At 61.4% G+C, this 25,831-nt stretch overlaps 2 protein-coding genes across 6 annotated transcripts; one reads left to right on the forward strand and one right to left on the reverse strand.

Annotated features, from left to right (window-relative positions):
- Window positions 1-765: 765 nt before the first annotated feature.
- On the reverse strand, window positions 766-7,665 carry EXTL1 (exostosin like glycosyltransferase 1). Of its 3 annotated transcripts, XM_067311352.1 has the most exons (12): window positions 7,585-7,665; window positions 6,196-7,303; window positions 3,629-3,722; window positions 3,292-3,399; window positions 3,031-3,150; window positions 2,816-2,948; window positions 2,614-2,732; window positions 2,282-2,377; window positions 1,688-1,774; window positions 1,383-1,543; window positions 1,139-1,310; window positions 766-1,009 (listed from the first exon to the last, which is right to left on the reverse strand). In XM_067311352.1, the coding sequence occupies exons 2-12, from the start codon at window positions 7,128-7,130 to the stop codon at window positions 830-832; spliced, it is 2,205 nt and encodes a 734-aa protein (XP_067167453.1). In that variant the 5' UTR covers window positions 7,131-7,303; window positions 7,585-7,665; the 3' UTR covers window positions 766-829. The 3 variants fall into 3 exon arrangements, with proteins under 3 accessions (XP_067167453.1, XP_067167451.1, XP_067167452.1); XM_067311350.1 differs by having other exon boundaries at window positions 766-1,310; XM_067311351.1 differs by lacking the exon at window positions 7,585-7,665 and having other exon boundaries at window positions 766-1,310; window positions 6,196-7,367.
- A 4,342-nt stretch (window positions 7,666-12,007) lies between these two features.
- PAFAH2 (platelet activating factor acetylhydrolase 2) lies at window positions 12,008-15,724 on the forward strand. 3 transcript variants are annotated; one of them, XM_067311521.1, is made up of 11 exons: window positions 12,008-12,070; window positions 12,257-12,362; window positions 12,476-12,626; window positions 12,722-12,818; window positions 13,037-13,105; window positions 13,300-13,429; window positions 13,571-13,684; window positions 13,995-14,086; window positions 14,222-14,392; window positions 14,832-14,980; window positions 15,346-15,724. In XM_067311521.1, the coding sequence occupies exons 2-11, from the start codon at window positions 12,273-12,275 to the stop codon at window positions 15,438-15,440; spliced, it is 1,158 nt and encodes a 385-aa protein (XP_067167622.1). In that variant the 5' UTR covers window positions 12,008-12,070; window positions 12,257-12,272; the 3' UTR covers window positions 15,441-15,724. The 3 variants fall into 3 exon arrangements, with proteins under 3 accessions (XP_067167622.1, XP_067167621.1, XP_067167623.1); XM_067311520.1 differs by lacking the exon at window positions 12,008-12,070 and having other exon boundaries at window positions 12,091-12,362; XM_067311522.1 differs by lacking the exons at window positions 12,008-12,070; window positions 13,037-13,105 and having other exon boundaries at window positions 12,092-12,362.
- Window positions 15,725-25,831: the final 10,107 nt, after the last annotated feature.

Below are 25,831 nucleotides of genomic sequence, written 5' to 3' on the forward strand. Positions count from 1 at the left end.
TGTCCCCCCCCACACCCCGTGCCGGGCGGCACCGCAATGCCGCCCTTCCCTCTTACCCCCCCTCCCGCCCCCCGGGTTAACGCTGAGCGCTGGGGAAATAAATCAGAGCAAGTCACTCCGCGGGCCGAGCGCCGCGTGGCCCCGCGCGAGGGGGGCGCCCGGTCCCGGCTGCGCGGGGGCCGCGACCGGTGGGGGGGGATGTTGTGTCTGGCGAGGGCTGTGCTTTATCTCGGGTGCCTCCGGGAAGCGAAGGGCGCAAGGACGGTCCCTGGCCCGTCCCGCGCCGGCTGCTCGAAGGCGGCTGCTGGAGGAGAGGGGCCGCCCGCCGCCGGGGCTTGCCTTTCATTTTACTATTTCTGCTTATCTGGAGCGCAAAGGAGCCGGCAGCTCCAAAACCGGCTCTTTTCCCCCGGTTTGGGGAGCTCGGGAAGGAAAGGCGGGATGCTGGGGAGACCGCAGGTGGCTCCCGGGCCCCGCAGCGCTTCGGGGAGGAGGGTCCCCGCGTGCGGCACCCGGCACAGCGCCGCGGAGGAAAAAGCCCGGCTCCCTTCCCCCTCTGCCCCACGGCAGCGGTGGCGGCGGTGGCCGGGCCCCGCTCGCCCTGCGCTCGGCTCTTATCGCTCCTCTGTTTGCCTTCGGGCAGCTAAAGGACTCGCCGTCCCCGCGGCGCTGCCCGGCCGGCGGGAGCGGGGGGCAGAAGCCGCAGGTCACCCCCCCCTGCCCCGGGAGCCGGGCGGCTGCGCTGGGCCGGGCACGACTGCGCGTCTCCACCAACCTTTATTGCACCGGGAAAACCCCATAACGAGCAAATGTCCGGCGGCACCGGGCCCTAGGGCTTCTCCAAGTGCCGGTATTTCTTGCGCAGGATGGAAACTTGGTCCTTGAAGAGCACGGGGTCGAGGCGGAGCTGGGAGGACACCAGGGGCATGTACCCGAACCAGTCCACCAGCTGGTTGAGGCAGTCCTGCCGCTGGGAGAAGCGCCGGGCGCCGGCGGAGGCGGCCGTGTCCTTCACCGGGGCAGGAGAGCGCGGGAGTGAGCAGCTCCGCTCGGGGACGCGCCGTCCGGACGGGGGCTGACGCTCGCCGGGGACGGAGGGGGACGCCGGCACGCGCGTCCCACCCTCCCCGCGTCCTACCTGCTGGTCCCCGGGCTCCTTGTGCTGCTTCCGCTGGGTCACCTTGATGGGCGGCAGCTTGGTGACGGCGGCCACCAGGAAGTTCATGAGAACGTCCTCGCAGGCGGCCAGGCGGTCCACGAGGTCCCGCAGCCCCGCCGGCAGGTAGTCGGTGAAGAGGCTGTGATAATACCTGGGGGAGGGAGCGAGGCCGTGGGGCCGGGGCGGAGGAAAGCCCCTCGGGGCGCCCGGCCGGCCGCGGTACCTGTGGTAGAAGGCGGCGGCGGTGAGGACGATGGAGAACTCGTTGGTCCACTCGGAGGCGAAGCCCCAGCGCTGCTGCCCGGCGTCCCAGGAGTGGCTCCGCACGGGGAAGCCCACGATGCGCTCGGGGAAGCTGCGCCACACCACGAAGGCAAAGTCGACCTGCGGAGGGCACGGACGAGCCGGTGTCACCGCCGCCGGCGTCCCCAGCGATGCGCCCGGCATCGTGCCGGGACCCCTCGGCACAGCGGGGGGTGATCCAGAGGGGTGCCACGATAGGCTCTTCCCCGGCGCCCGCAGCCTCACCTCGCTGGTCGAGAGGCTGCTGTGCTCATCCAGGCTCAGCACCGCGTCCGTCTGGATGGCCGCGTAGGGGAAGAAGCGGTCGCTGAGCTGCGGGAGGAGAGTCAGGCTGGGACACGCCACGGGATGGGTGCCCTGGCGCTCCCTCCTGCGTCCCGGCACCCTCCCCATGTGCCGGCTCCCTCCCTGTGTCCTGGCTCCTTCCCTGCATTCCAGGTCCCTCCCCGTGTCCCAGCTCCCTCCCTGTGTCCCGGCTCCCGCCCCACGTCCCGGCTCCTTCCCTTCAATCCAGGTCCCTCCCTGTGTCCCAGCTCTTCATCCCCGCGTCCCGGATCCCTCCCCGCGTCCCGGCTCCTTCCCTTCATTCCAGGTCCCTCCCCATGTCCCAGCTCTTCATCCCCGTGTCCTGGCTCCCTCCCCGCATCCCGGCTCCCTCCCCACGTCCCAGCTCCTTCCCTGCATTCCAGGTCCCTCCCCATGTCCCAGCTCTCCATCCCCGTGTCCTGGCTCTCCCTCCCCATGTCCCGGCTCCCGCCCTGCGTCCCAGCTCTCCCACCCCACATCCTGGCTCCTTCCCCGCTTCCCAGCTCCTCTCACTTTCGTCCTGCCGTGGATGACAGTCAAAGGCACTGCGGTCTGGGGCCATTTCCCACGGGGCGGCGGCGGCTTCTCGCAGCTCCACAGCACCAGGATCTGCAGGCGGGAGGGAAAGGGGGGTCCGGGATGGGGCCGGAGCTGGAGCACTGTCACCGCCGCCGCCGCACAGGGGCTGTTTCCTCGGGCCGATTCGGGCGCGCATGTGTCCGCCAAGGCTCGGCCCAACCTGCTTTTTGGTTTTTTCCGCCCCTGCCGCACAGCCGGCCTCCGCTGGCCCTCGTCTCCCGAGCCCGGGAGCTGCGACGAGCGGCGCCGGGCTCAGCTCCCCCTACCTGGGCGCAGTACTGGGATCCGGAGACGGCCTGAATGAGCCTGAGGACGGGCTGGGAGAGGGAGAGCACGGGGGAGACGGCCCGGATGAGAGCCGTGAACTTGTCGGAAGGGCTGGAGCCTGCGAGGGGAGAGAGGGGAGGCGTCGGGGCATGCACCGAGCGCGCCGTGCTCAGCCGGCGGCCGGGCGGCGCCGGGTCCTACCCTGCCGCAGGTAGTAGAAGGGGAAGTCGCCGCCGCGCGTGGAGAAGTCGGGCAGCGCCAGGAGCCCCCCGGGCAGCGCGTTCCAGAAAAACCGGGCGCGAGAGCGGTGCGGGAGGAGCCGGTCCTTGATGATCTGCGCGAGACGCTCTCAGCACCTCGCCGCCGCCCCGGGGCAGCCGGCGCCGGCCGCGGCGGGGCCGAGGAGAGGCGCCCACCTCCAGCGTGGTGTGCACGATCTTGTCGACGGAGGAGAAGTACGCGTCCCAGAGGAACTGGGTCTGCTGCTGGAAGGCCAGGACGCGCTCCGGGCGGATGCAGCGCACGGCGGAGGGGATCTGCGCGCGACGGGGAGCAAACGTTTCCCACCTCGCCCTGCCCTCCGCCGGCCCGAGGGAAACGCGTCTCCCGGGATGCCAACCGTGCCACCCGGCGCCCGCCTGGCGGGATCCCTCCGGGGCCGGATCCGGCCACGGTACCTGCAGGAGCAGCCTCTCGCTGCCCACGACGGCGGCTTTGCCCCAGTCGATGGCCTCGGAGAAGGGCAGCTCCCAGCCGTCGCTCAGCAGCACGGGCACGCAGGCGGCCTGCGGCGGCGACACCGGCAGCGGCGCTCGGCGGCGAGCGGGGACCCGGCGGGGAGCCCAGGGTGCCCCCCGCCGTGTCCTGCTCACCAGGCGCCGGGGAGAGGGACGGAGGCGCCGGGAGGGAGGAGATGGACGGGATGGGGGGGGATTGGGTGCACGGAGCGGGGGATCGGGTGCACGGAGCGGGGGATCGGGTGCACGGAGCGGGGGCGAGCTCGGCCCCGGGTACCTGCAGCGCCTCCAGGAAGCGGAAGGATCCCAAGCGCCGGCCCCGGGGGATGATGCAGAAAGTGGAGTTGCGCAGCAGCTCCTGGTAGTCGAACCTGGGGAGAGAAACGGCGCCCGGGCAGCCGAGGGGGTCGCTAGCGCCCGCGGTGCCGGCGGGTGCCGACGGGTGCCGTCGGCAGGCTGAGGGCAGCCCGGGATGGGGGAGATGCCGAAGGCCACGCAGGGCTGCTCTCGGCCCCCAAATCCCTGTGTCCGCGAGGCCGGAGGAGCAGCGAGGCCCTGGGAGACGAAGGGATCTGACCAAGGTCCAAGAGGGAACCTGCGGTGCAGCCGGGATCCGACGGCGACAGGCCTCCGGGCAGCCCCGGCGCCTGCCGAAAACCCGCGGGGAAGGCGGCGCCCCGGGGACCGGCCTCACCCCCGGCACGGCTCCCGCTGCAGGGTGACGAACCGGCTCTGTGCGGCCGGCCGGGAAGAGACGCTGGAAAACCCAATACTGATGCCAGGCTGGGCCAGACCCTGTCTGTCCCTGTGCGCCGGTCGCAGGCTCCCGTTTAACGCGGGAGCATCCTGCGGCCCGTCCCACGGATGCTTCCCTTCGCCTCCCCACCGGATCCGCCCGGCCCATGCCAGGACGGACCGAGCTGCCCTGCGCTGCCGCAGGGTCCCGCAACGCCGGAGCCGGACGCGGGGAATTAGCCCCAGCCGGGGGCTGCGGCATCGACGGCACAAAGTTTTACGAACAAGAGCCACCCCGGAGGATCCAGCCAGACGTCTCCGACGGATGCCGAAAACCCCGTTAGCTCTCTCCATCTCATTAACCTCCCAGCTCGCAGCCGAGCCGCCTGCCGCGACGGGGAAGGACGTTTAAAACGGGCTCTCGATAAAACCCTCTTCCCGTGAAACTTCATTAGCGACGGCCACGTTGGCCCCCGGGGCCGGTCGCTGCCGGGATGCTCCCGGCACTCGCCATGTCCTGCCGGCTCGGGGCAGCTGCTGGCGCCAGCCGTGTCCTCGGCATCGCTTTTCCGCCAGGGCCCGAGCGGCCGGCCGGGGGGCAGCTGGCGCCTGCCGGGCTGCGGAGGCCGGAGTTTCCTTCTGGAAATGCTTTGCTCCTGACGCGCTGCGGTTTCCGGGCAATAGCGCCGGCGGGGCTTCCTTGTTTTGTTACGGGGCCGGGGCCGGGCGCTGGCGGCTCCCCGCCGCGTGCCCCCCGCGCCGGCGGCGGTCCGGCGGCTCCGGCGAGGCTTTCCCACTTCCCTTTGATTTTTAAAAATACACCCGAGCTCTGCCCCCGGCCTTCCTGCAGCGGGACGAGGCCGCGGCACCGCTACAAGACGCTCTTTATCCGGGCACAGAACCGGTTTGTTCGGGCAATCCCCCGGGCGCGAGGAGGGCGACGGAGCTGCGAACAAGGCCTTCCTCTTCTCCCGGCGCCGGCTTGAAGGGGGTTTAGTGTTACAGGCCCTGCCCGCGCCGCCCGCCGCCCTCCTCCGCGCGTCCCCCCGGCCGGCCGCGGCTCCGGCGGGCGCCCGGTGCCGGCGGGCACGTCGCCAGCCTGCTCGGATGCGCGCCAAGACCGGAGCGCCGGGAGGAGAAGAGCTCCTGCTTCGGGCTCCGCCGCGGATCGGCGAGCAGAAGCCGCCCCGGGCTGCCGCCATGACCCTCCGCGGAGGGGAAGAGGCTGGAAGCAACGCGGCGTCGGCCGAGGTCCGGTGCCGTCCCGCTCCCGCGTCCCCGCCGCGCCGGTCCGACCTCTGGGCCAGCGGCGATCAAGGACTCCCGGCGCCCCGCGACACCCCCGGGCCGCGACGTCCCCTGCAAAGCGCCCGTGGCTCCGTGCCCGGGTCTGCATCCCCGCCGGGAGGAAGGACGCCTTGTCCCGGTGCAGAGGGAATAAATTCCCGTTGCCTGGCGGGGCGGGAGGAGGATGTGGGCCAGCAAGGAGGGAGCCGCCGGCCGCCTTGCCCGGGGGTCCCGCGGGGATAAACCAGGCAGCGCGGACACGCAGCTCGCCGGCTTTTGCCACGTGCTTCCCACGCATCCGTAGCCTAAAACCACCCTGGGCTAAGTGCAACTCTCCCTGTCCTTGCAAACGGCATTACTGGATCACCCGGCCCGGCGGGAGCGTGCGTCTCCCTTCCCCGAGGTCCCGGCACCTCCTACGGCACTTTGAGGATGATGCCGAGCGCGGCCGCTCCAAGAGCCTCTCCCGATCCACCTCCCCCTCCCCAGGCTTACTACAGAGCAGGAAAGCCCTGAGCAGCCGGCGCCTCGCTCTCCGTTACGGCAGCTGAATCGGGATACCTCCGGGGAGAGATGGCAAAGTTGCCTCTCTCCCCGCGTCTAGTCCGAGGAAGACCGGCAGCCAGCGCCGATCGGCACCGATCCGGCCCGCGGCGCCTTCCCAGCCCAGCACGACCCCTCGCCCGCGGCACGTCCGCCTCTCCCGGCGCCCGCCGCGTTTTAACGTGCTGTTTTTCGGGGGCCTCCACGCTTCTCCAGGGTTTCTCCCCCATCGCCCGCAGCCCAGCCTAGACCCCGCGTCCCATCCCGCCTCGGACTTACTTTTCGTAGTCGACGTTATCCTTGTCGCAGCGCGCGTCCTTGTGCTTCTCCCAGTCTTTGCCGTGCTTGCACGTGGTGAGCGAGATGATGTCCTTGCCGTTGTGAATGTGGTGCAAAGCGTTCCTGGTGCTGGAGCCAATGCCCGTGAGATACCTCTTCCCTTTGAAGACCAACAGGTATTTTTTCTTTGGAGGCACCGAGCTCTGGTACAGCCAGCCTCGCTCGCCCCCTTTCTGCGGGTGATCCTTCGAGAAGAGAGGGATGGAGACGTCAAAGCCGGGCCTGAAGCTCTCCGTGTAGAAACTGGCTTTGGCCAGGATTGCCTGCCCGATGTCAAAGCCCAGGTCCTCTGTGTAATTTGGCCAGGTGCCCGAGTAAAGGTTGAATATCAGATGGTTACGTCCATCGTTCCAGAGAGGAAAGCCTCGGATTTTCTCGTTGATGTTGCGGACGTACTGGGCAGAGAGGTGGTCGCGGTCCAGCGTGTCGATGTTGAGGACGAAGAGGCAAGCTTCTTCGGGGTTGGGGGTGTAGTAGCGAGACTTCTCGATGGACGTGAGGATTTTGAGGTAAGCATCCGACATGGGGTCACCCTTTTCCCAGGGGTAGACGAAGACTTTGAAGCCGTGTTTCTCGCACCTGGAAAAGTCGAAGCAGGTTTCCATGCGGCACCTGCTCTTCTTGTAGACGCTGAGCCGCGCCGCCCGCCGGGCTTTGGGCGATTGCAGCGGGGGGTCTCCATCGCCCTCAAGTTCCTCGGCATCTGCAAAGCTTTTGAGGAGGGACCGATCTGCCCAGCGGGGCCAGTTCCTCAGCGTCTCGGCTTTCTTGCTGGAAAAGAAGGCGAAGCGTCGCAGCTGGTCCCCTCCGAAGAAGAAAAGCAGAAGCCAAGAGGCAAGGAAAGTCAGGAAAATGTATTTCTTCCTGGTCTGCATAGGTTCATGCGCGGCCCCGGCTCCTCATCTGGCAGCAGACGGCCGTCGGGAGTCCACTGGAAATGCCGACGTCCTAATTGCCGAGCAGGAGGTGGGACGGCGCCAGGTCCCTGGGTACCGTCCCGTGTCCCTTCCGGTACGCGGGAACGCCGAGTTCACCCTTCCACCGCACCCTGGGAAGGGGACGCAGCTTTCCGTGACTGTGCCTCTCCCGGCACGGCCGAACCGCAGCGCCCCGGCGCCCGGCGCTCGCCCCTCCGGCACCCCGTTTCTCTCGCTGTCGGATTACGCGGAGCGGCAATTAGGTTTCCGCTGTCGCTTTGGCCCAGCTTCGGGTCCCCTGCACCCCTCTGCCTCCCGCAGGCAAACGCTCTCCCACCCCTTCGGAGCTGCTTTCGCTCCTAAACCTGTTTTTTGTTTTTTTTAACCCACTTTTAGCTCCGTTTGCCCTTACCTTTGGCGCTGCGCGGAGGGGAAGGGTGCCGTCTCGCCTGGGCGCGCTGCTCCGGGCGCGGGCGGCATCGCCAGCTAGGGAGCCGCCGGGGCGGCGAGCGGGTCGTTGTGGCCCGGCCGCCCGCGCGCCCCTCGCCCCCAGCCCCGCGCCGGCCAGCACTCGCCTCCCGTTTTCGGCTCCGGGAGTCGTCGGAGGTGCTCTCGGCCTCTCGCGCTCTCCTTATCCGCCGAGCGTGGGGTTATTCCCGGACGCCGCGTTTCTCGCCCGGCTCACGGGGCTACGCCGGCAGGGCCCGGGTGGCCGTCCTGCCCCGGCGCCCCACGAGCCCCGGCCCCCCGCCGCGGGGACGTGCCGCCCCCCGGGCCTTCCTCATCGCCCCCCTTCCTCCTCCTCCTCCTCCTGCCGCCCCGGCCTCCCCGTGGGTCTGTGCCTCCGCTGGCCCCTTCACCCCACGCGCTCCCCTGTCACCCCCAGCGCCTGGGGGTTCCCACGTCCATCCTCCTCCTCCTCCTCCCGGGGGTCCCCAGCCGGGAGCGTTCGCCTGTGATGCCTCCTTGTCAGTCTGTCTGTCTGTCCGTCCTCCCCCTCGGCTCACTGCCCCCCTGTCCCCTTGTCAGTCTGTCCGTCCCCTTCCCGGGCTGGCTGTCCCCCTGCCCCCTGCTCAGTGCCCCGTCCCAGTGGGTCACCCCCGTGGGTCTGCCTGCCCCCCCGGTCCGTGTCCCCCGTGGGTCGGTCCGTGCTCCTCCCGTCCGTGCACCCCGTGGGTCAGTCCGGTCCCCCCCCGTCCGTGCCCCCCGTGGGTCGGTCCTGCCCCCCCCCGCCCGTGCCCCCCGTGGGTCGGTCCTGCCCCCCCCCCCGCCCGTGCCCCCCGTGGGTCGGTCCGCCGCCGCCGCGTCCGGCCGCATCTGTTACACCGCGTTCTCTTCCCACCGTCACAACATTCTACCCCGGCCACGCCCTCCCGCTTCCCATTGGCTGCCCGCAGCCCCCGTGGGCGTGGCCGCCGCCGCGGAGGGGGCGTGCCCCGGAGAACCCCCCCCTGCGGCGCGCTCCCATTGGCCGCTCGCCGGAGGCCCGCAGCGCGGCGCGGCGCGGCCCACGTGGGCCGGGGGATCCCCAGGGCCGGGGGGGGGGAGTCGGGGGGGCCCCGCGCCGCGGCCCGGCCCGGCCGCGCTGTGCGGGTGCGGGGGGTGCCCGGCCGGAGCCCGGCACGGCAGGGGAGGGGGCCCGGGCCCCCCAGCAGCCCCTGCAGTGAGCAGTGCAAAAATGCCCCTTTTTCCCCCAGCTCCTGCTGGTTCCCCCCCCCCCCCCCCCGCAGCCTGAGCCTGGTTCTCACCTGACACCCCCAAATCCACCTCGGGGCTCCACCGCCTCCTTCCTCCTCCTCCTCCTCCTCTGCCAGGGATGATCTCCAGCTCCTCAGTCCCCTCTTGGCCCTGGGCCCCCAGCCCGCTCCCCTCCCTGAGCACCCGCTCGGGCCCGGCGCCCCCCCGGCTCTCCCTCGGCAGCAGCCTGTCTCCGTGCCCGGGTCTCCTTATCCCCCTCCTTAATCCTCCCGGTTCCGTGGGCTGGGCACCAGGACACCTGGGTCCGGCTGTCCTGTCCGTGCGCCTCGTGCCGGCTGTGACACTGGAGCCACGACCCCCCCTCGCTCCCGGCCCGGCCGGGGGGTCCTCCGGGTGGGAGCCGCAGAGGCCGATTTAATCAGGAGCTGGAGGGCAGAGGAGCCCGGGGACCCGCCGCGCGGCTCCGAGCAGCAGGCAAACCAGGCCTTGAGGAGACCAAGGGCGTTTTTTTCAAGTGCTCCCCTCTCCCCGGCCCCCGGCTCACGGCTCTGCCCCGGGGACGAGCGATGCCGCCACCGCCTTGCTCTGGCGTGTGCCGGCACGTAACTCCCAGCGGCAAAAAGGGGCTGGTGAAGCCACAGCCGCGACACCGGGCAGGAGAAAACAGCCTGCCCGGCTCTGCGGGAGCCCCCTGAAAACGGGCTCCTTGCTCCGGAGCGAGGGGCCCCGGGAGCTGGGCGAGCCGGGGGTCCCGGGGACGGAGGGGACCGAGCCCCGCGATGGCCCTGGGGAAGCGGGCACCAGCCATGGGAAAGCTCGGCGCCGGGCCCCGCACGGCTGGAGGAACCGGTCCCGTCCCCGGCGGGGTGCAGAGGCGGGTTGGGACCGGCCCACACTCGCCTCCCGCCCCGGCTCTCCCGCCCTGCTGCGGCCTCCCGGGAACGCGACGCTGCCCGTGGGTGTAACAACCTGACCGGTCTCAGTCCGGCCCCGCGTCCCCTCCCCGGCACCACCCGCTGCGTGGGCCAGGCTCCGGGAGGGACATCGCCGCCCGCCACCGGTCCTGCGCCACCGGCTGCCCTCCGGCGCCCGCCGCCTCCCTTCGCTGCCCCTGGGGACGGGCCCGGCGCCGCCCTTGCACCCGCCACCGGACCCAAGGGAGGGGGCGAAGACGCCGCTCCGGCGGCGCGTCCCGCTGCCTCGGCGGAGCATCCCGCGGGGATGCAGGCTCTAATTAAGGGCCTGTTTTGCAAAGCGAGGGCAGGGCCGTTTACTTTTCAGAAGCGGGTCTCGGGAGAGCCGGCGGCTCTCGGCAGCACGCGCGCCTTTCGGGCTGCCCTTTCTGTCGATGCTCCCCGGGAGCGATTCAGCGGCGCCGGTCCGCGTGAGCCTTTGCGCGTACCGAACACATTTTTGGATGCTCCCGATGCTCCCGCACACCCGGCCCCCGGCCCGGCCCCGGCTGGAGGTGACATCTCAGCCCTCCAAGCAACACGGGGAATTAATTTCCAGCCAGGGAAAGGGATTATCGCGTGCGGCACACAGACGTATTAGTAGGAGTAAGCAGATTAAAGGCTGGGAATGTTTAGATGAATAGTAGGGAAAACCTGGAGTGCGCAAGCTGTTTCCTGGGCTCAGCATCTCCCTGGGAAGGGGCCGGTGCCCAGCGGCTCCCAGGGGCTCGGCAGAGCCGTGGGGGTCTGCAAGCCGGTCCGGCTGCCGCAGGGCACCGGGTTTCAGGGAGCGGCGCTGCCGTCTCGGGGCTGCGAGTCCGTGGAGAGGGAAAACCCCTTTGGGCCGGGCGCTGCTGCTTAACGAACTGCTGCAAACCTGGCCCCCACCACCTTGTGCCCCCCCCGCAGATATTTAAGTGCCTTCATAAGATCCCCCCTCCGTCTGCTCCAGGCTGAGCAGTCCCAGCTCTCGCAGCCTCTCCTCGTAGGAGAGATGCTCCAGCGCCTTCATCATCCTCGTGGCCTTTTGCTGGAGTCACTCCAGTAGCTCCAGGTCTCTCCCGTACTGGGGAGCCCAGCACTGGCCCCAGCACTCCCGGGGGGGCCTCTCCAGGGATGAGCACGGGGCAGGATTTGCCCCCTCGGCTGGAGCTGGAGCCCTGCGCTGCTGCGTGCCGGGGAGCTGCCATCCCAGCACACTGGTGGCACTGGGAGCCGTGGTCCGGCACTGGTGCCACTGGGAGCTGTAATGCACGAGCCCTGGGGTGTGCTGGGAGCCCCTGGGGGGGGGGGCACTGGGAGCTGGGGGACACTGGGAGCTGGGAGCACTGGGAGACACTGGGAGCTGTAGTTCAGCAGGGGATACTGGTCCAGTCCATGGGGGTGCTGGGAGGTGTAGTCCAGGGCCCAGGGCATGCTGGGAATTGTAGTACCTTGGGCATAAGGAACACCGGGAATTGTAGTGCTCCCACCCCAGGGGCTGCTGGGAGCTGTAGTTCTGTGCAGGTGGGGTGCAGGGCGCTGTCCCCGCCTGTCCTTGGTGGCTCTGGTGGGTGCTCGGGGCTGGCGGCCACTTGCATTTAGCCCTGCACTGCCCCCTCGCTCGCGCTGCCCTATGCACTGACCTCTTGCTCGCGCACAGCCCTGCACTGCCCCCTCGCTCGCACGCCAAGCGAGCTGTCCCCAGGCTCCGCAGGGCTTCTGCAAGCTGCCCCCCTCCCTGCTCCCGTGGGGACCCTCTGGCCCGGGGAGGCACCTGCAGGTGGTGCCCGGCTGCCGGGGCGCAGTGCGGCCGGGGGAGGCAGCGCGCGGGGAGGCAGGCGCAGGCAGCGAGCGCCGCGGCCGCCCTGCAGGGCAGTTGCCCCAGGGGCCCCTTGCGGGGGCGCGCGGGGGGGTTTAAGCGCCTGGCGGGATTTTGAAGAGCCCCGTCTGCATCGTTAGGTACTAAACAGCCTTAAACCTGCCTCTCCGCTCTGACAGCAACGGACGCTGTCGGAGCCGGAGAGCGAAAGGGCAGCGCTTAATCTCTGATCAGCCGCGAGCACTTTGCCCTTTGCTGGAGCAGGAGATTTCCAAAGGCTGCCGGGGGCGGTCAGCCGTCCCGGGAAACGCAGCCCGGGCAAGGTGCAAGCGGCGGAGCTGGAAACGGCCCAGGAGTCCCTGCTCCCGGCTTTGCCTCTCGCCGTCGCCCCGCGCCGCAGTTCGGAAGCGTGGCAGCGGGAGCCTTGTCTTTCTTCCTGCTGCCCCGTGAGTTTGCAGCAAAACCCGGCTCCGTAAAACGCAGCGCTCCGGCTGGCGGGGGAGAGCACCCCCGGCCTTGGCCACGCTGGGAGCGCCGGGAAAGCGCAGGGGGAAGCAGGAAGGCCGCAGCGGCTCTGCCCCCCCCCCGCCGTGCGCTCGGGGGCCCGGCGCTGACCCCGCGCCTCTGCCCAGGCTCGGCCGCGGCGCCATGGGGGGCGCGACGTCGCTGGCGCTGCCGCGGGCCGGGGGCCCTCACGCCGTGGGCTGCGCGGACGTGATGGTGGGCCGCACGCGGCAGGTAGGGCAGGGGGCCGGCGGGAAGGGCTCGGGCACGCTCCGGCCGCGGGAATGAGGCCCGCGGCGTGGAAATCCCGGGTCTCCCCGCGGCCCCGCTTCCCCTCTCTCCTTCAGGGCCTTTTCTTCCGCCTCTTCTACCCCTGCCGGCCCCGCGAAGGGGCCGAGCGGCCGCTCTGGATCCCGCGCTACGAGTACTGCGGCGGGCTGGCCGACTTCACCAACCGCAGCCGGCGGTGGTGCGCGCCCCTGCTCAGCGCCGCCTTCGGTAAGGGGGCGGCCGGCAGCCCGTCGCCCCCCCGGGGGGCGGTTTCCTCCCTTTTTCTGGGGAAACTCTCCCCAGTCGGCACCGCTTTCCCGCAGGCACTTGCAGAGTCCCGGTGAGCTGGAACGGGCCTTTCAAACCCGGCAGCGCCAGGTACCCGCTGATCATCTTCTCCCACGGCCTGGGAGCGTTTCGGTAAGGCGTCCTGCCCCGCCGTGCCGGCCGGGAGTGCAGGGTTTGCTCCCCGCTGCACCCCCTGCTCCGACCCGTCTTGCCGCGATTTAGTGGCCATCGAGCCAGAGCGATTCCCAGCGTTGGGCAATGCCGGGGCCTCCGCTCGCGGGAGCCGGCCGGGCTCAGCAGCTCCCGGCGGCAGCCCTGACTCGGTGTCCCCGGCGCGCGGCCGTTCCCAGGACCGTGTACTCGGCCGTCTGCACGGAGCTGGCATCCCGGGGCTTCGTGGTGGCGGCGCTGGAGCACAGGTGGGCACCTCGGTCCCCGGCGCTTCGCTCGGCGCCTCCGTTTCGCCACAAATTCGGCAGCCTCGTGGGGCACGCGATCCCGCCGGCAGCTCGCATGTGGCTTCTGGTCCGGAAAACGGGGCGGCCGGGGGCTGGGGGGCGATTGCCCGCCGGTGCCCCCCACGACGTAGCCCCCTGCCCTCTCGCCGGCGCAGGGACCACTCTGCCTCCGCGACATATTTCTGCCCGGCAGAGGCCGGCGAGGCCGCGGCCACCGCGGAGGAGTGGATCCCCTACCAACGGGTCCCCCCCGGACAGAAGGAATTTCACTTCCGGAACAAGCAGGTACCGGGAGCTGGAAGGATCAGGGCTGCAGGGTCCCGTGTTGATGGCAGCTTGGGGACAGCAGCATCCGGGAGGATCCAGCCCTTCATTTGCAGGATGGAGGCGCTGGGTTGACTGGGGAGGGGGCGACTCTCACGCCAGGTTCATCAGAGAGCAGACGAGTGCGTGCGAGGGCTCCAGCTCTTCGAGGACATCAGCCGCGGTAAATCCATCCCGAACATCCTTCACGGGGACTTCGACCTGTCTGTGCTGCAGGTGTGTAGACCTGTCCGTGCCGCGGGCATCCCCAGGCCCAGCCTGGGTGTTTGGTCCGGCTGGGAGCGGGCTCAGGCCCTGGCTGTGCCTTTGGGGCAGGATCAGGCCTTGCTGCGCGCGAGTTTTGCCCCGTGAAACAAGGAGGGGGCTGTGCAGAGCCGCAGCCACCGACGTCTCTGCTTTTTGTTGCCTCTCTTCCCCTTTTCCTCCTCTGCGGGTGCTGGAGAAGCCCCAGCTTTTTCTTTCCTAATTCGGGACCTTCTGCAGCAAGATTTGGGCGCAGGCACCTCCAGCATTCTCCTTTCCGCAGGACAGCATCGATTTGACCAAAGTCGCCGTCATGGGCCATTCCTTCGGCGGAGCGACGGCAGTGCTGGCCACGGTGAAGGAGCCCCGCTTCAGGTGAGGAGCCCCGGGGACGGCCGCCGGCAGAGCCTGGGAGCCTCCGGGCGCCAGGATGCACCAGGGTGACGGGAGCCGGTGGGAAGGGAAGCCGCGGTGCCGGGAAGCCAGCGCCACGCGTCTGCCCTGCCGCAGGTGCGCGGTTGCTCTCGACGCCTGGATGTTCCCCTTGGAGCACGCGCTGTACCCGGAGGTGAGCAAGCCCGTGCTCTTCATCAACACCGAGAAGTTCCAGACGCCAGAAAGCGTAGCCAGAATGAAGAGGCTGAGCTCCAGAAACAGCCAGACGAAGATAATAACCATCCTGTGAGTTGAGGGCTGGCGCTCGGGCCCTGGGCTGGAGACGTGCACCCTTCTCCCCACCTCCCGTGCCTCAGTTTCCCCCTCTGTAAAAAGGGGAGGGTAACAGCTACCTTGCCTGGAGCAACGCTGTGTAAAAGTGAGGGCTGATGTCCAGGCCCTGCACTAACGTGCTGGTACGTGGCTGCTCCCTGAGGAGCCTGCTTGATGCGGGGAGGACGGTTCTCCTGCGTCCTTGCAGGTCCCATCGGAGCACAGTGGCAGCTCAGCTTCATTTTCCTCTTCCTCCTCCTCCACCTCCCTCCACACTTTCTCCTCCTCTTTTCCAGCCCTGCTTTCTCCTTTACTCTGCTTTGCCTTTTCTGATGTAGCCGGATGCGAGCCGTGTCCAAGCCGGACGGCCTCTGCGTAGCTCTCACTGAAGCAGATCCCTTCCCCTCCTCAGGGGATCCGTGCACCAGAGCCCGACCGACTTCACCTTTCTGACCGGGAAGTTCATCAACCGCATCTTCAGCACGAGGGGCGCCCTCAACCCGTACAAGGGCCTGGACATCACCAGCCGGGCGGCTCTGGCCTTCCTGCAAAGGCATCTCGGTACGGCGCGGGGTGGAGGGCACGTCTGATCGGGGCTCGGGAGGGCGAGCGAGCTCCCCAGCTTGCCGGGGCTGAGAGGAGGCCGCTGCCTCCTTGGTGGCTGGGTTTGATGCTTCCCGTCCCGTATGGAGGGTGCCCATGAAAGTCACAGCGTGAGCATCACGGGCTTGGAGGCAGCTGGGCTCCCGTCCTCCAGGCGAGGGCAGCTGAGGCTCTGGCGCACTGAGAGGTTGCCCTTTCCCTAAGGCCCCTGGAAGGCTTTGCTGCCCAAAGCAAATGCATCCAGTGGCTCCTTTTCTTTCATGCTCGGAGCCTGGCCAGGCTGATAATTGCTGGAATAACCCTGCGATCTCTGCCCCGTCCAGACCTGAACGAGGAGTTCAATCAGTGGGACGAACTCCTCGAAGGCATCGGCGACTCGGTCGTTGCAGAAGCGCCCTTCTGCCGCTCCAGCCTCTAGCCTGCTGCGAGGCCGGCCAGCACCCCGGGGAGCCGGTACCGGGAAACCAACTGCTTCTCATCCCAAATGAGCCGTTCAGTGACTAACCTCCAAAGGGCGCGAGGTCCCAGGGGTGGGTCCTCTGGGGACCGCGCTTGTAGGACATTTGCATCAGCGTCTTGTGGCTGCAGCGCTCACCGAAGGCGCCGGGAAACCCCCCTGCTCGAGAGCTCGCGGCAGCGGCTGCTCTGTGCAATGAGAACCGACCGCGGAGCTGAGGGAATAAAATCCCTGGGGGCAACGAATGCGTCCCCGCTCACTTGACACCCTTCTTGCACACACATGGGGACATGGGCATCGATCCCTTGCTGGGCCTGGCTGGCTCTACTGTAGCAGCAGCTGTTCGGACACATCTGGCAGGAGCAGACGGAGGGTTCGTTACTGGCGGGTCTGCGACAGCTTAGCCAAGGCCCAAAGAACCAGCACAAAGAAAGATGCAGCATAAGGGCTCCAAGCACAAAGGCAACGAAAGCCTGTTTGCTGTTCCAGAAAATTAACCACATTGCTGACTTCAAGCCCAAAATTTGGGGAAAGGGAAAGGTTTTAAACAAGAGGCTGCCTGGAAGTGTCTTTGAGCTTGTCACCCCAACAGCAAAGGGAGGTGAAACGGGGAGTGAGATCCGCTCTAGGGATGGGAGGGAAATGGCCCAGCCTGGCTGTACAGTGTAAAGAGCAGCAGTGCTGCAGACAGACTGCAGGCACAAGCACGTGCTGGTGATGGAAATAAACCGCTTCAGAAGGATCTATACTACATTCCTGGGTAATACCAGGGATATTAGAGCAAGGGGGGCTTTTTAAGGAGGGTCTGATCCTCAGCTGTCGTGAAGCAGCACGGCAGCACTGAAGCCTGTGGAGCTGCACTGATTTCCCCCCTTCGACCCTCCTCAGGCTTCTCCTGGGGCACGGCCGCGGGAGACACGGCCGGCACTCCTGGACACGCTGCTTCGGCAGCTGCTTTAAATATCCAGGATCATGGCACGCCATCTGCTTTCCTATTGTCCCTTCCGACTCTGGCATGGCGTTCCTGCTGGGAGATGTGCAGGGTGGCGGCAATGTCAGCCCTGGCTTTGCTTTGTTGCTCCTGTTAACGCTGCCCGTCACTTCCATCACCGGGAAGGCTGTTCCGAACATCCAAACGGCAGCTCTCGGTGCTGCGTGGATGCAGGGTTTCCTTGGGGGCCAAGGCTGCAGGAGGGTGGGTTTGGATGGCACGTGCTGTTCCTCATCCGGTGGCAGCAGATGACACAGGTCCTGAGTGCCCAAGCCAGCAAAGCGCTCAGGGCTGCTTCTGGGAGGAAAAGGGAATGGAAAAGCACCAGCTTGCGCTCTCTTCCAACGCACACGTTGCTTGTGTGACTGTGACAGGCTCCTCGTCACCTCGCAGAGGAGCCTGGCAGCTCAGGTCCACAGAGCCCAGCCTGGATCCCTTGGCAGAGGGTGCTCGGGGAGCACTGGTAATCAAGGGGAGATCCTAGAGCTGAGGTTGCTCCAGAAGGTGCAGGAGCAGAGGGGAATATTTCCATGTTTCCTTGGCTCTGCTGTGAGACGAAGGACTGGTGTCGAACACGACTCCAAGACCCCTGTGTTTTTGAGTCTTCCAGACTTTTAAAACCTATTTACTGATCTCCCTAAAGCACATCTCTGGCCCTGTTGCTGTGCACTACCCGAGGAAGCCTCAGGACCATGCTGCTGCGATGCTGGGGCTGCGTAGGGGACATTCAAGGTCAGTGCATGCAGCAAATTGCAAGGGAAAGCTCGTGGGTGCAGCACCCGTGAGGAGGAAAAGCCCCTCCATCCCTTTGTAACAGTGAGAGACAGTGACTGGTGCAGAAATCAAGTCCCATTTCGTCCTCAAATTAGTGCTGCCCGGGATCTGTTCTGACAGTTACATGGGAGCCGCTCGCGCCCGCCCAGCTCTAGCACAGCACAGCTGAGGAAGGCCATAAATTCTGCAAGACTCTTATGTAAAGGCTTTTGGGAAGGGGGGTGGGGGAGCAGCCTGCGGTTTGCTCAGAGGGTGACTCGGAAAAACGTTAACCCTTCGGTTTGCAGAAAACTGCTTTTAATCATTCTCAGCACACATGGGGCTGGGGGAGAGGGGGAGCGGACAGATGTCCTTCTGCCCGGCCCTGCATCTCGCTCGCGTCTCCTGCTCCCCTTTCCAAAGTCAGCCTTGGGCACCCAAGACCGTGTTCCCAGTTCCCTGTGTGCCTCTGGAATAAAACGCTGCCAGATCAGCTGGGTGTTGCTGCTGGACGGTCGAGGTGACTGCTGAGCCCCTTGGAGCGGGGGTCCACGGGACGCTCGGATATCCAGCCCCAGCGCAGGGACTGGAAGCCTTTGTGCCACTGGTCTTGTGCCAGGGCTTGAACAAGTCTTAGCGCCTCGGTTTCCCCATCTCCTAATACAGCGCCAGGGTGAAGGACTAATTCTCCATCCTTTTCCAGGCAGCTCTGTAGTTTCAGTGTTGGCTCCAGCCTCCTGTTTAAGGCAGAAGGAAGAGGAGAGTTTGGAAAAGCCCCTGATGTCGCTCTGGCAAGCCAGACACCCTCTTTGCTTCGCTCCATCAGCACCAGCCTCTCCCTGTTCCTCCATGTGCTCTGGTGGTGCAGGAGCCCCTTCTGAGCCCTTTCCTGCTTCCCTGACACGCTGCATCGGCTTTAAAACCCAGCCCGGAGCCAGGCCTCAGCCTGCGAGCAGCGCTCTCTTCCCACCTCCATTGCACGCTCCCGTCTCCAGCCCGGCAGCAGCCTGCATGAAAGACGCAGCACAAATCCCCAGCGGTAAGGAGCGAGCGAGGAAGGTGTTTCCGCCGCTCCCCGGGTTGATGGGATCGTTTCCCAGGGCCTCGGAGGTCACAAAGATGAGGCAGCTCTGCTGTAGTCAGCATTTTGCAGGCCAGTAATGGAGCTGCTTGGTGGTGACAAAGAGCATTGTTCCCTGCCGCCTGCCTGGGCCGGGAAGCGGCGGTGGGAGCCCTCCCGGGCCTTTGGGGCGGCTCAGCCCGCTCCGCACTTGCCTGCACCGCACAGGAAGGGTTTTCTGAGCGCCAAGAAGCTGTTTCTTGCTGACTGCGCAGTGCGGAGCGAGACATCCCTCAGCCCACAAGCATCAGCTCTTGGTCACTGTGTTTTGCTCCCTTTACAACACAGAGGTTTGGATTTGAATGAGAAATAGCCAGGTTTGAAATCCGTATATTCCCAGTGTATTATACACGGAGAGACTTTGCTCAGGGGCACGGGAAGCAAATAACCTTCTTGCTGTCCTGGCCGCTGCTCCTAGGCGCTGACTCTCTGCTGCCTTGGGGGTGTCAGCACCTTGGTCACCCAACCGCAGATCCGGAGCTCAGCCGCCCCTTGCCCTGCAGCACGGTGCTTTGGGAAGGGGTCACTTCCAGCCAAGCATTTCAATGTGATCTGCTTTAATATTCAGACCGGTGGCTTTAAAAACAAACAAACAAACAAAAAGCTGCCCGTTTACATTCCCCTCACAGCCAGGCTTGCATCATGGCTGGGGTGAGCACGGATGCGTTCCTCTAACCCACGGCTCGTCTCCGCAGAGCCACCTCCGTCCTCCGACCTGCCTCAACTCCAAAGCCACCGCTCGGAGCTGAAATCCGAAATCTTAATATCTTAAAGCTGAGAGTTTTCCTGCCATCCTCCCCAGCCCCGGCCCATCCTGCCTGCGCTCCCCCTCCCCAGGGAAGCCCCTTGCAGCCGCGGCTCCCTCCCTACCCCAGCACATGCAGCAAACCCGAGTCGCCAGCTGGAGCCTGATCCAGAATTTGCTGCTGCTGAGAAAGCCTTGCTTCCTCCTCCAAAGTTTCCCTGTTGGTTTAATTAATGCAAATTGAAACATGTGTTAAAACCGCCTTTTAATTACTATAACACTTATTGCTGGGTTGGGTTTTTTTTTCCTTTTTCTTGTATTTTTAAGGAAGAAAGCAAGGCCTGGATTCATGAGGGCTGAGGAAGGTCCGCAGCCCTGCAAGCCCATGAGACCCGCGCGGGGCTTGGTGGGGAGTTTGGTGTCCAGCCGTGTGCAGGGGAATTGGCCCCGAAAAGGAGCGCTGGGGCAGGCGCGGTGCTAACCCAGCCCCTCATCCCAGCCAGGGCAGCACCCGCTTGGGCACAATTCATTTAATTGGTGAGTATCCGCTTGGTTTTATATTGATTTTTCCACTGGCAAATCAAAACTTGGGCGGTTCCCTGAATTGTTATCGTTTAATACACCGGCTTCCAGGCTGCCTTGAGCTGGAAACCCCAGATTTTCACAACAGCCAGGGATTCGACTCAGCTTTGTCTTCCGCCAAAGCACCGGTGACTCCTATTCGAGTCACGAGTGGCATCGGGGCTCTGCCGGCGGCTGGCCCTCAAGCCGCGGTGCCGGCTGGGCACGCGTGTGCCGGCTGCCTGCCGCGCCGTGCCGCAGCGCTGCTCTGCCAGGTGTCCAGGGCGTTTTGAAGACACAACTGTTTTTTCAACGGTTTGAGTTTTGAGTTTTATCTCTGCAGCAGAAGCCCCGTTTCAGGCCGGAGCTGCCTGTTGCCGCTGCACACACCACGGGAGGCGATCCCTGACGAAACGGGCGACACGAGGGCGGAGAAGGGGGACGCGTCGGGTCTCTCTAGCTCCAGGCTGCCCTGAAGTGGCCCCGAAACACATCAGAGGTTGTTTTTTGTTTTGTTTTTTTTGGTTAATATCCCGATTTCCCCCCTCAGCTTTTCTTCCTTCCCACAGAAAGGCGACCTGCTCCCGGCCATCTGCTGCGGGCGAGCGCCCAAGATGGCCGGCAGCAGCGGGTGGGGGGGGGATGAGGCCTGGGGGCTGCGGTCGCCATGGTGACAGACAGGCCGCAGCTGCCGTTGTGGGGGGGGGAGAGGCCTGGTCATGGCGGCCGCCGCCGCCGCCGCCGTTGCCCCATCGCCGGCCCGCGAGATGGTGGCGGGGCCTTCGCAGCCAAGGCGCCTTGTGGCAGGTGCTGGGCAGCGGCGTGGGCCCTGCCGCGCCGGGCGGGTTTCCTCGCCTCAAGGCCGTGGCGTGGTTGTGCGATGAACTAGGGTATGTTTATCACGCCGTGCCCGGGGCGCGTTTGGTTTGTTTAATTAAAACAAAGCCCTTGACGCTGGCGGTGAGCGTGTGTCGCCGGTGTCGATTTTAGCGCGGCAGCGGTGCGGCAGAAAAGCATTTTTCCTTCACAAAGGCTGTCTTTGCTCATTTTCACAACCATAGTGGATGAATTTTTATTTATTTATTTTTTTTGATTAATCTATTAGGAACTCAAATTAGGGAGGGGAAAAAAAAAAACAAGATCAAACAGCATTAAGCCAATGCCCAGTGCAGGTATTGCTCCACGCTGGGATTGCTGAGCAAATACAGGCTGGAGTAAAGAGCCAGAGCAAGGGACCAGGCATTAACCCATTTCGATAGAGATCTGTTGGTGGGGATGGAAGGGGAAGGACTTATTTTTCCAAAAGCATCTAAGGGCTGAAACCGTAGATTTGGAAGGCCTCGTCGGGCTGGAATCGAACAGCGCTGTCAGAAAATAAAGTTGCTTCCTTGGCTCGCCAACCCTGTGGGAAGAGGCACGTTTTATTCTGTTAGTGGTGTCTGGCACAGTCCCCGTCCATATATATATATATATATATAATATATATATATTTATATATATATTAAAAAATATATAAAAAGATATCTACATATAAAATAGCACCTATGGATATTGCCCCAGGACAAAAGGCATGGTATACTGCGCAGGTCGGGGTTTCCTGCCTTACCTGGACACGGTGTCGGATGCTTGCGGGAGGAACTGGCTCAAAATCCTACATTTTGATCTGAATTTGACCTTGCGCTGTCCACGTGAAGGAAGTCAGGCTCTTAAGAACTGCAAATACACCTGCTCGCCATGTGGCAGGTCCTTCTGAAAAATAAGTAGAATCTGCCTGGCAAGATTCGGCAAAATCCCCGATTTTGTTAGTGGAATAGCTTTGATACCGAGGGGCCTGAGAGGTCCGCGTTTAGCATCATTATAAAATTTGCTCTTTGCAGGAACAGGCTCGGTTACAGGCTTGTTCACCTTGTTTATTTGACCTGGAGGAAGTCGGAGCCCTTTAAGGAGATTTCCATCCCTGAACTCCTCCCATTATGACACTTTCAAGCTACATTTTGTCTTGAAAGGGTGACAGTATTTTTAACTATATCATGCCGGGGAAGTATTAATAGCACAATAGGCTTGCTGAGCTGCCGTGAGAGCTGAATCTATGTTTTAAATTCAAGAAACTAATTAGGAGCTGGGGAATAATTAGTGCCATACCCAGCTTTTCTTTTCCCTGCTTCATTTGCAAAGAGCCAAAGCAAATGTCTTCACTGGCATCCTCTGTTGCTGTTGAATATTTTATAGCTTCTCTGTGCATAGCTATTCCATGTGGTTGTCAAAATCACGTTGTCTGCTTTGCTCTATCCCAGGTGAAATGGCTGACTCTGACATGCTGGAAATCTAATTAGTGCATCTCATGTCAGCTCACACACAAAAAAATAAAAACCCTCTCTCAGTTCTTCTCTTCCAGGTCCCCTGGTACTGCTGGGTGATGCAGCTATATGCAGCGTAGTTATTTTTTAACCCTCGGCAGATATTTACAAGCTTCTGTGAATAGCAAAGTTCTTGGTGCTCCATATGGGAAATCTAAATGTGTGAGGACTCAGACCAGGAACAGAAAGAGAAATGCAGCAAGGATGCAGAGAAGTGGGTCAAGGCCTTCCATTGCAGTTGGGAGGTATGGGAGCAAGGAGGGGAGAAAAGGAGATCTCCTGGTCGCTATTCATTGCATGTTTCTGAACGTAGTGGAGGTGAGAGCCAGAATTCACACAGACCTGTTCTTATATTTGGCAGGTAGTTCCCAGAACAGCACACCTGCAGATGAGGGTCTTGTAGGATTTGCTGCTGTCATGAATAAAATAACCAGCTCTGAAGTGTTACCCGCTGTTAGACTGTTGTTGATAGCTCCAACCAGTGCAAAGTCTCTGGTCTCTAATAATAGTTTGGCTTGTGCTGAAGCCTTTTTCCTCGCTCTTGCCTCTCCCCAGCCATCTGTTTTCAAGAAACTTCTAGGAATTTATGCCACTGAGATCTTATCCAAATTTATCACAGGGGCAGAGACAAGCCAGCAAAGCCAAAAGCTGGGAGGGAAGACTAGGCTAAGGTACAGAAGTGGTTTGATAATGTAAAGCCTCATTTTTGTAGGAAACAAAGAATGAAAAACAATCCCAGATCTACCAACCGATTGGGAAGGGAATTGAGTTGTTCCTCTGCCCTGATTGAATGTGAAGGCAGAGCCTACTATTTAGGATTATGGAGAAAGACTAGCTCTTGTTCAACAGCAAAGAGGTTTTATTCAGGATGAAGGTGATCAGGAGCATGTACAGCAGCCTTTAGGGTAGGCTGCCACTTCAGTGCGTTGGAGAACTTTTGCAAAACCAGCAGAGTGCTTGTGCGGCTTTTGTCTTTAGTACATTAGAAGCTTGTATTATATTTCTACTCTATTTAGAGTCTTGCCAGCACTTAACACCATAGTATCTGGGTGTCATGCAATACAGCCATGTGACTACATTTTAAGAGATGAGTATGACATTTCAGGATTATATTGTCCCAATATCAAAGCAATTAATTTATATTTTCATCTCTCTTCCTACAGGCGCAATCACCATCTGTGGTGAGTGCTTTTACTTATCACATTTTACGGAGGAATTAAGTGAGTTTGAGTGAATTTCTCAAAAAACAAACTAGGAATAGAAGCCAGGCATCTTGTCTGATTCGAAAAAATTAAGTCATTTCCAACAGTACATTGGTAAGTGCAAATTCGTTCTAAAGGGAACATTTTCTTAATGGTGTTTTTCAGCATAAATATAGTATCAGCCTAAGTCCTCCAGTAAACAAATATCAATCATCTTAAGTATTTCTTGCCTGCGGAAGAGCTTTCATTGTGAGGGTGTCACTCCCTAAAAGTCTTGTTTTATTCTTCATTTCTGAGGACTCCTAGACTGCTTTTGGACTAAAATGTATTTTTATCTGAAGATCTGTGAGAGCTTTGCAGCCTCTAATTTTTCCTGCAAGAGCTGTGCCAGGCAGCAGCACATAAGTATAACCACCACGTGGATGGGTAGGCTGCAGCGTAGAGACAGATTTGCTGGAGGTTAATACAAAGAGTTAGAAACACAGAGAGCAAGAAATCTTGTAGTCCTTGTCTTTACTTCTGCATGCAAATTTCTTTTAAATTACTGTCTCCTCTGGCAGGTTATTTATTAGTAAATTACAGTTAAAATGCTTGACTCAGATCAAATAGTATATTGGATTTCTAGTTTTAAAATGAACTTTACTAATCCAGTGATTGTTACCAGACTCAGAAAATACTTCCTGTTAAAATTACTCTCAAAAGTGCTTTAAAACAGAAAAGCTGTCAGTCCATCCACTATGGATGCTTAAGAGTGGCAATTTAATACTGAGAAAACACATTTTCTTATTGGAGATTAAATATTTTTGCAAGTTAAAAGAGGTGCCGTGGGCTGAGTTGTCACCTAATTATGTCATTCTCTTTGTGGGGTATTTTGATAAGCACATCAGAGGAGCATCTTTAATCTTCATGCTAAATCTGATCACTTCACGTCCTAAATTCACACGCACCAGTCCTCTGGATGAGACCTTGACTCATCTGTTTCAGTGAGAGTGGAGCATGTTCAGACGAAGCTGAGGGGCCTTGTGTTTTGGGCATACTGAGAATTAGCCCTGCTTTAGCAACTGGTGGGCAGTCACGGCTGTGGCTGTGAGCTGCAACTGGGCAATGATTTGAAGCAGGTGCAGTTATCGCAGGCTTGGAAGCATGGTAGCCACTGACCCTGCGAGTAGGTCATACTCCTAATTTACAAAGCTGTTGCTCCTTTCAGCTTCTGGAATGTCTTCTGTGGGTTTTGCTGTGGCCCTTTATCATCTTCAAGATGCACAAATTCGTTTGGCTGATCTGGTTAGATCTGGGCTTGAAACAGTATGTTCCTTCTTCGACCCTGTTTTAGGGTTGGAGTAGTGACTTTCTGATGGAAGGTTTTCATGCTGGTGCTTGCCTTTTTTGGAAAAACTTGAAATATATCATAAAGTTTTTGTTGGTGATGAGGAATCTAGGAGACAAAAACTACTGCAGTCACATACTATGAGACCTGACAAAAGAAGAATCTGTTTAGACTCCTCGTAAAATTGTCGATAAACACAAACTGAATGCAGATTAAAGCTTTTCATATACTCCATTTTCCTCAAGATCTGACAAAAATAAATTGCATGTAAACAAATGGGCCTTATGAAATGTTCCAAAAATAAAAACACTTTTGCAATGAGGCCAAAACTGAGATCGTCTCCATGCATTTCCAGCTGCTAGAAGCTGTTATTTCTCTTTGTGTTACAACAGTACTCACAGATTTCAGCTTAAATTGAAACCAGTTGTGGCAGGTGTTGTAAAGAGGTTACTGAAGAGTCTCACCCAAAGTGACATAGAATGGAAAATATCAGTACTGAGAATAGATCCCAAATCTGATTCCCAGCCCAATGCTCCCATTCAACAGACCATGTTGCTTTATGAGAGTTCTTATCTGACCAAAGCATTTGGCTTTAAAGCTGATCTGCAAAGGAAGGTAAGTTCCATTCAGGTCCTTCTGCTTTCTCATTTTTCTTTTTTTCCTGTGAGAAGCCAAGGAAAATGAGATGGAAAGCACAGGGAACAGACCCTGCATGACTTGTAGTTATATCTCAGCCTGCATCCCTTCTTCAAAAGCTGCAAATGATATTTCATCATCATCTCTCTAGGGGGTGAGGATTAACTAAAGGCAGTCACACAGGTACCAAAGAAAAAGCCCCAGACCCAGAAAGCCTTATTTCCTTGGAGAAATCCTGAGATCATCCTAGGATAAGCTCACTGATTTTACTAAAAAGCATTAATATTAAATCATCCAACCCACTGTTGATCTACATGAATGATAATTAGGAAATGATGAAATAAAACACAGGCTGATGGCACGATCTCTTGGCTGCTTTGTCTTCCAGCAACATTTACTGCAATCTAATCCCACCACTCAAGATGTTTTATTTAAAAACACCTGTGCTGTATGTGATATCTGTGCCTAGACATATATAATGTGAGTCCCTTAGTTGCTGTTTGTCACTGCAGTGTAACATGCAGGTGCTGGTACCGAGCCATGAACCCTGTGAATGTGCAGCATCTGATTATTTGCCTGGTGTACCAGGCATGATGCTGAATGGTCAAGCAGTCAAAGCGTTTTGAATCTGAAATGCTATAGTCCACTAAATCCTACAAA

The sequence above is a fragment of the Apteryx mantelli genome, chromosome 27, assembly GCF_036417845.1.
Source record: "Apteryx mantelli isolate bAptMan1 chromosome 27, bAptMan1.hap1, whole genome shotgun sequence".
NCBI classification, from domain to species: Eukaryota; Metazoa; Chordata; class Aves; order Apterygiformes; family Apterygidae; genus Apteryx; species Apteryx mantelli.

Coding starts and splice junctions, on each gene's coding strand:
- EXTL1 (XM_067311350.1), bottom strand. CDS start 7,130: ATGCAGACCAGGAAGAAATACATTTTCCTGACTTTCCTTGCCTCTTGG. Junction 2,949..3,030: donor TCGTGCACACCACGCTGGAG/GTGGGCGCCTCT, acceptor CGTCTCGCGCAG/ATCATCAAGGACCGGCTCCT. Junction 1,544..1,687: donor GCAGCCTCTCGACCAGCGAG/GTGAGGCTGCGG, acceptor TGCCCTCCGCAG/GTCGACTTTGCCTTCGTGGT.
- PAFAH2 (XM_067311521.1), top strand. CDS start 12,273: ATGGGGGGCGCGACGTCGCTGGCGCTGCCGCGGGCCGGGGGCCCTCAC. Junction 12,363..12,475: donor TGGTGGGCCGCACGCGGCAG/GTAGGGCAGGGG, acceptor TCTCTCCTTCAG/GGCCTTTTCTTCCGCCTCTT. Junction 14,087..14,221: donor GTGAAGGAGCCCCGCTTCAG/GTGAGGAGCCCC, acceptor GCCCTGCCGCAG/GTGCGCGGTTGCTCTCGACG.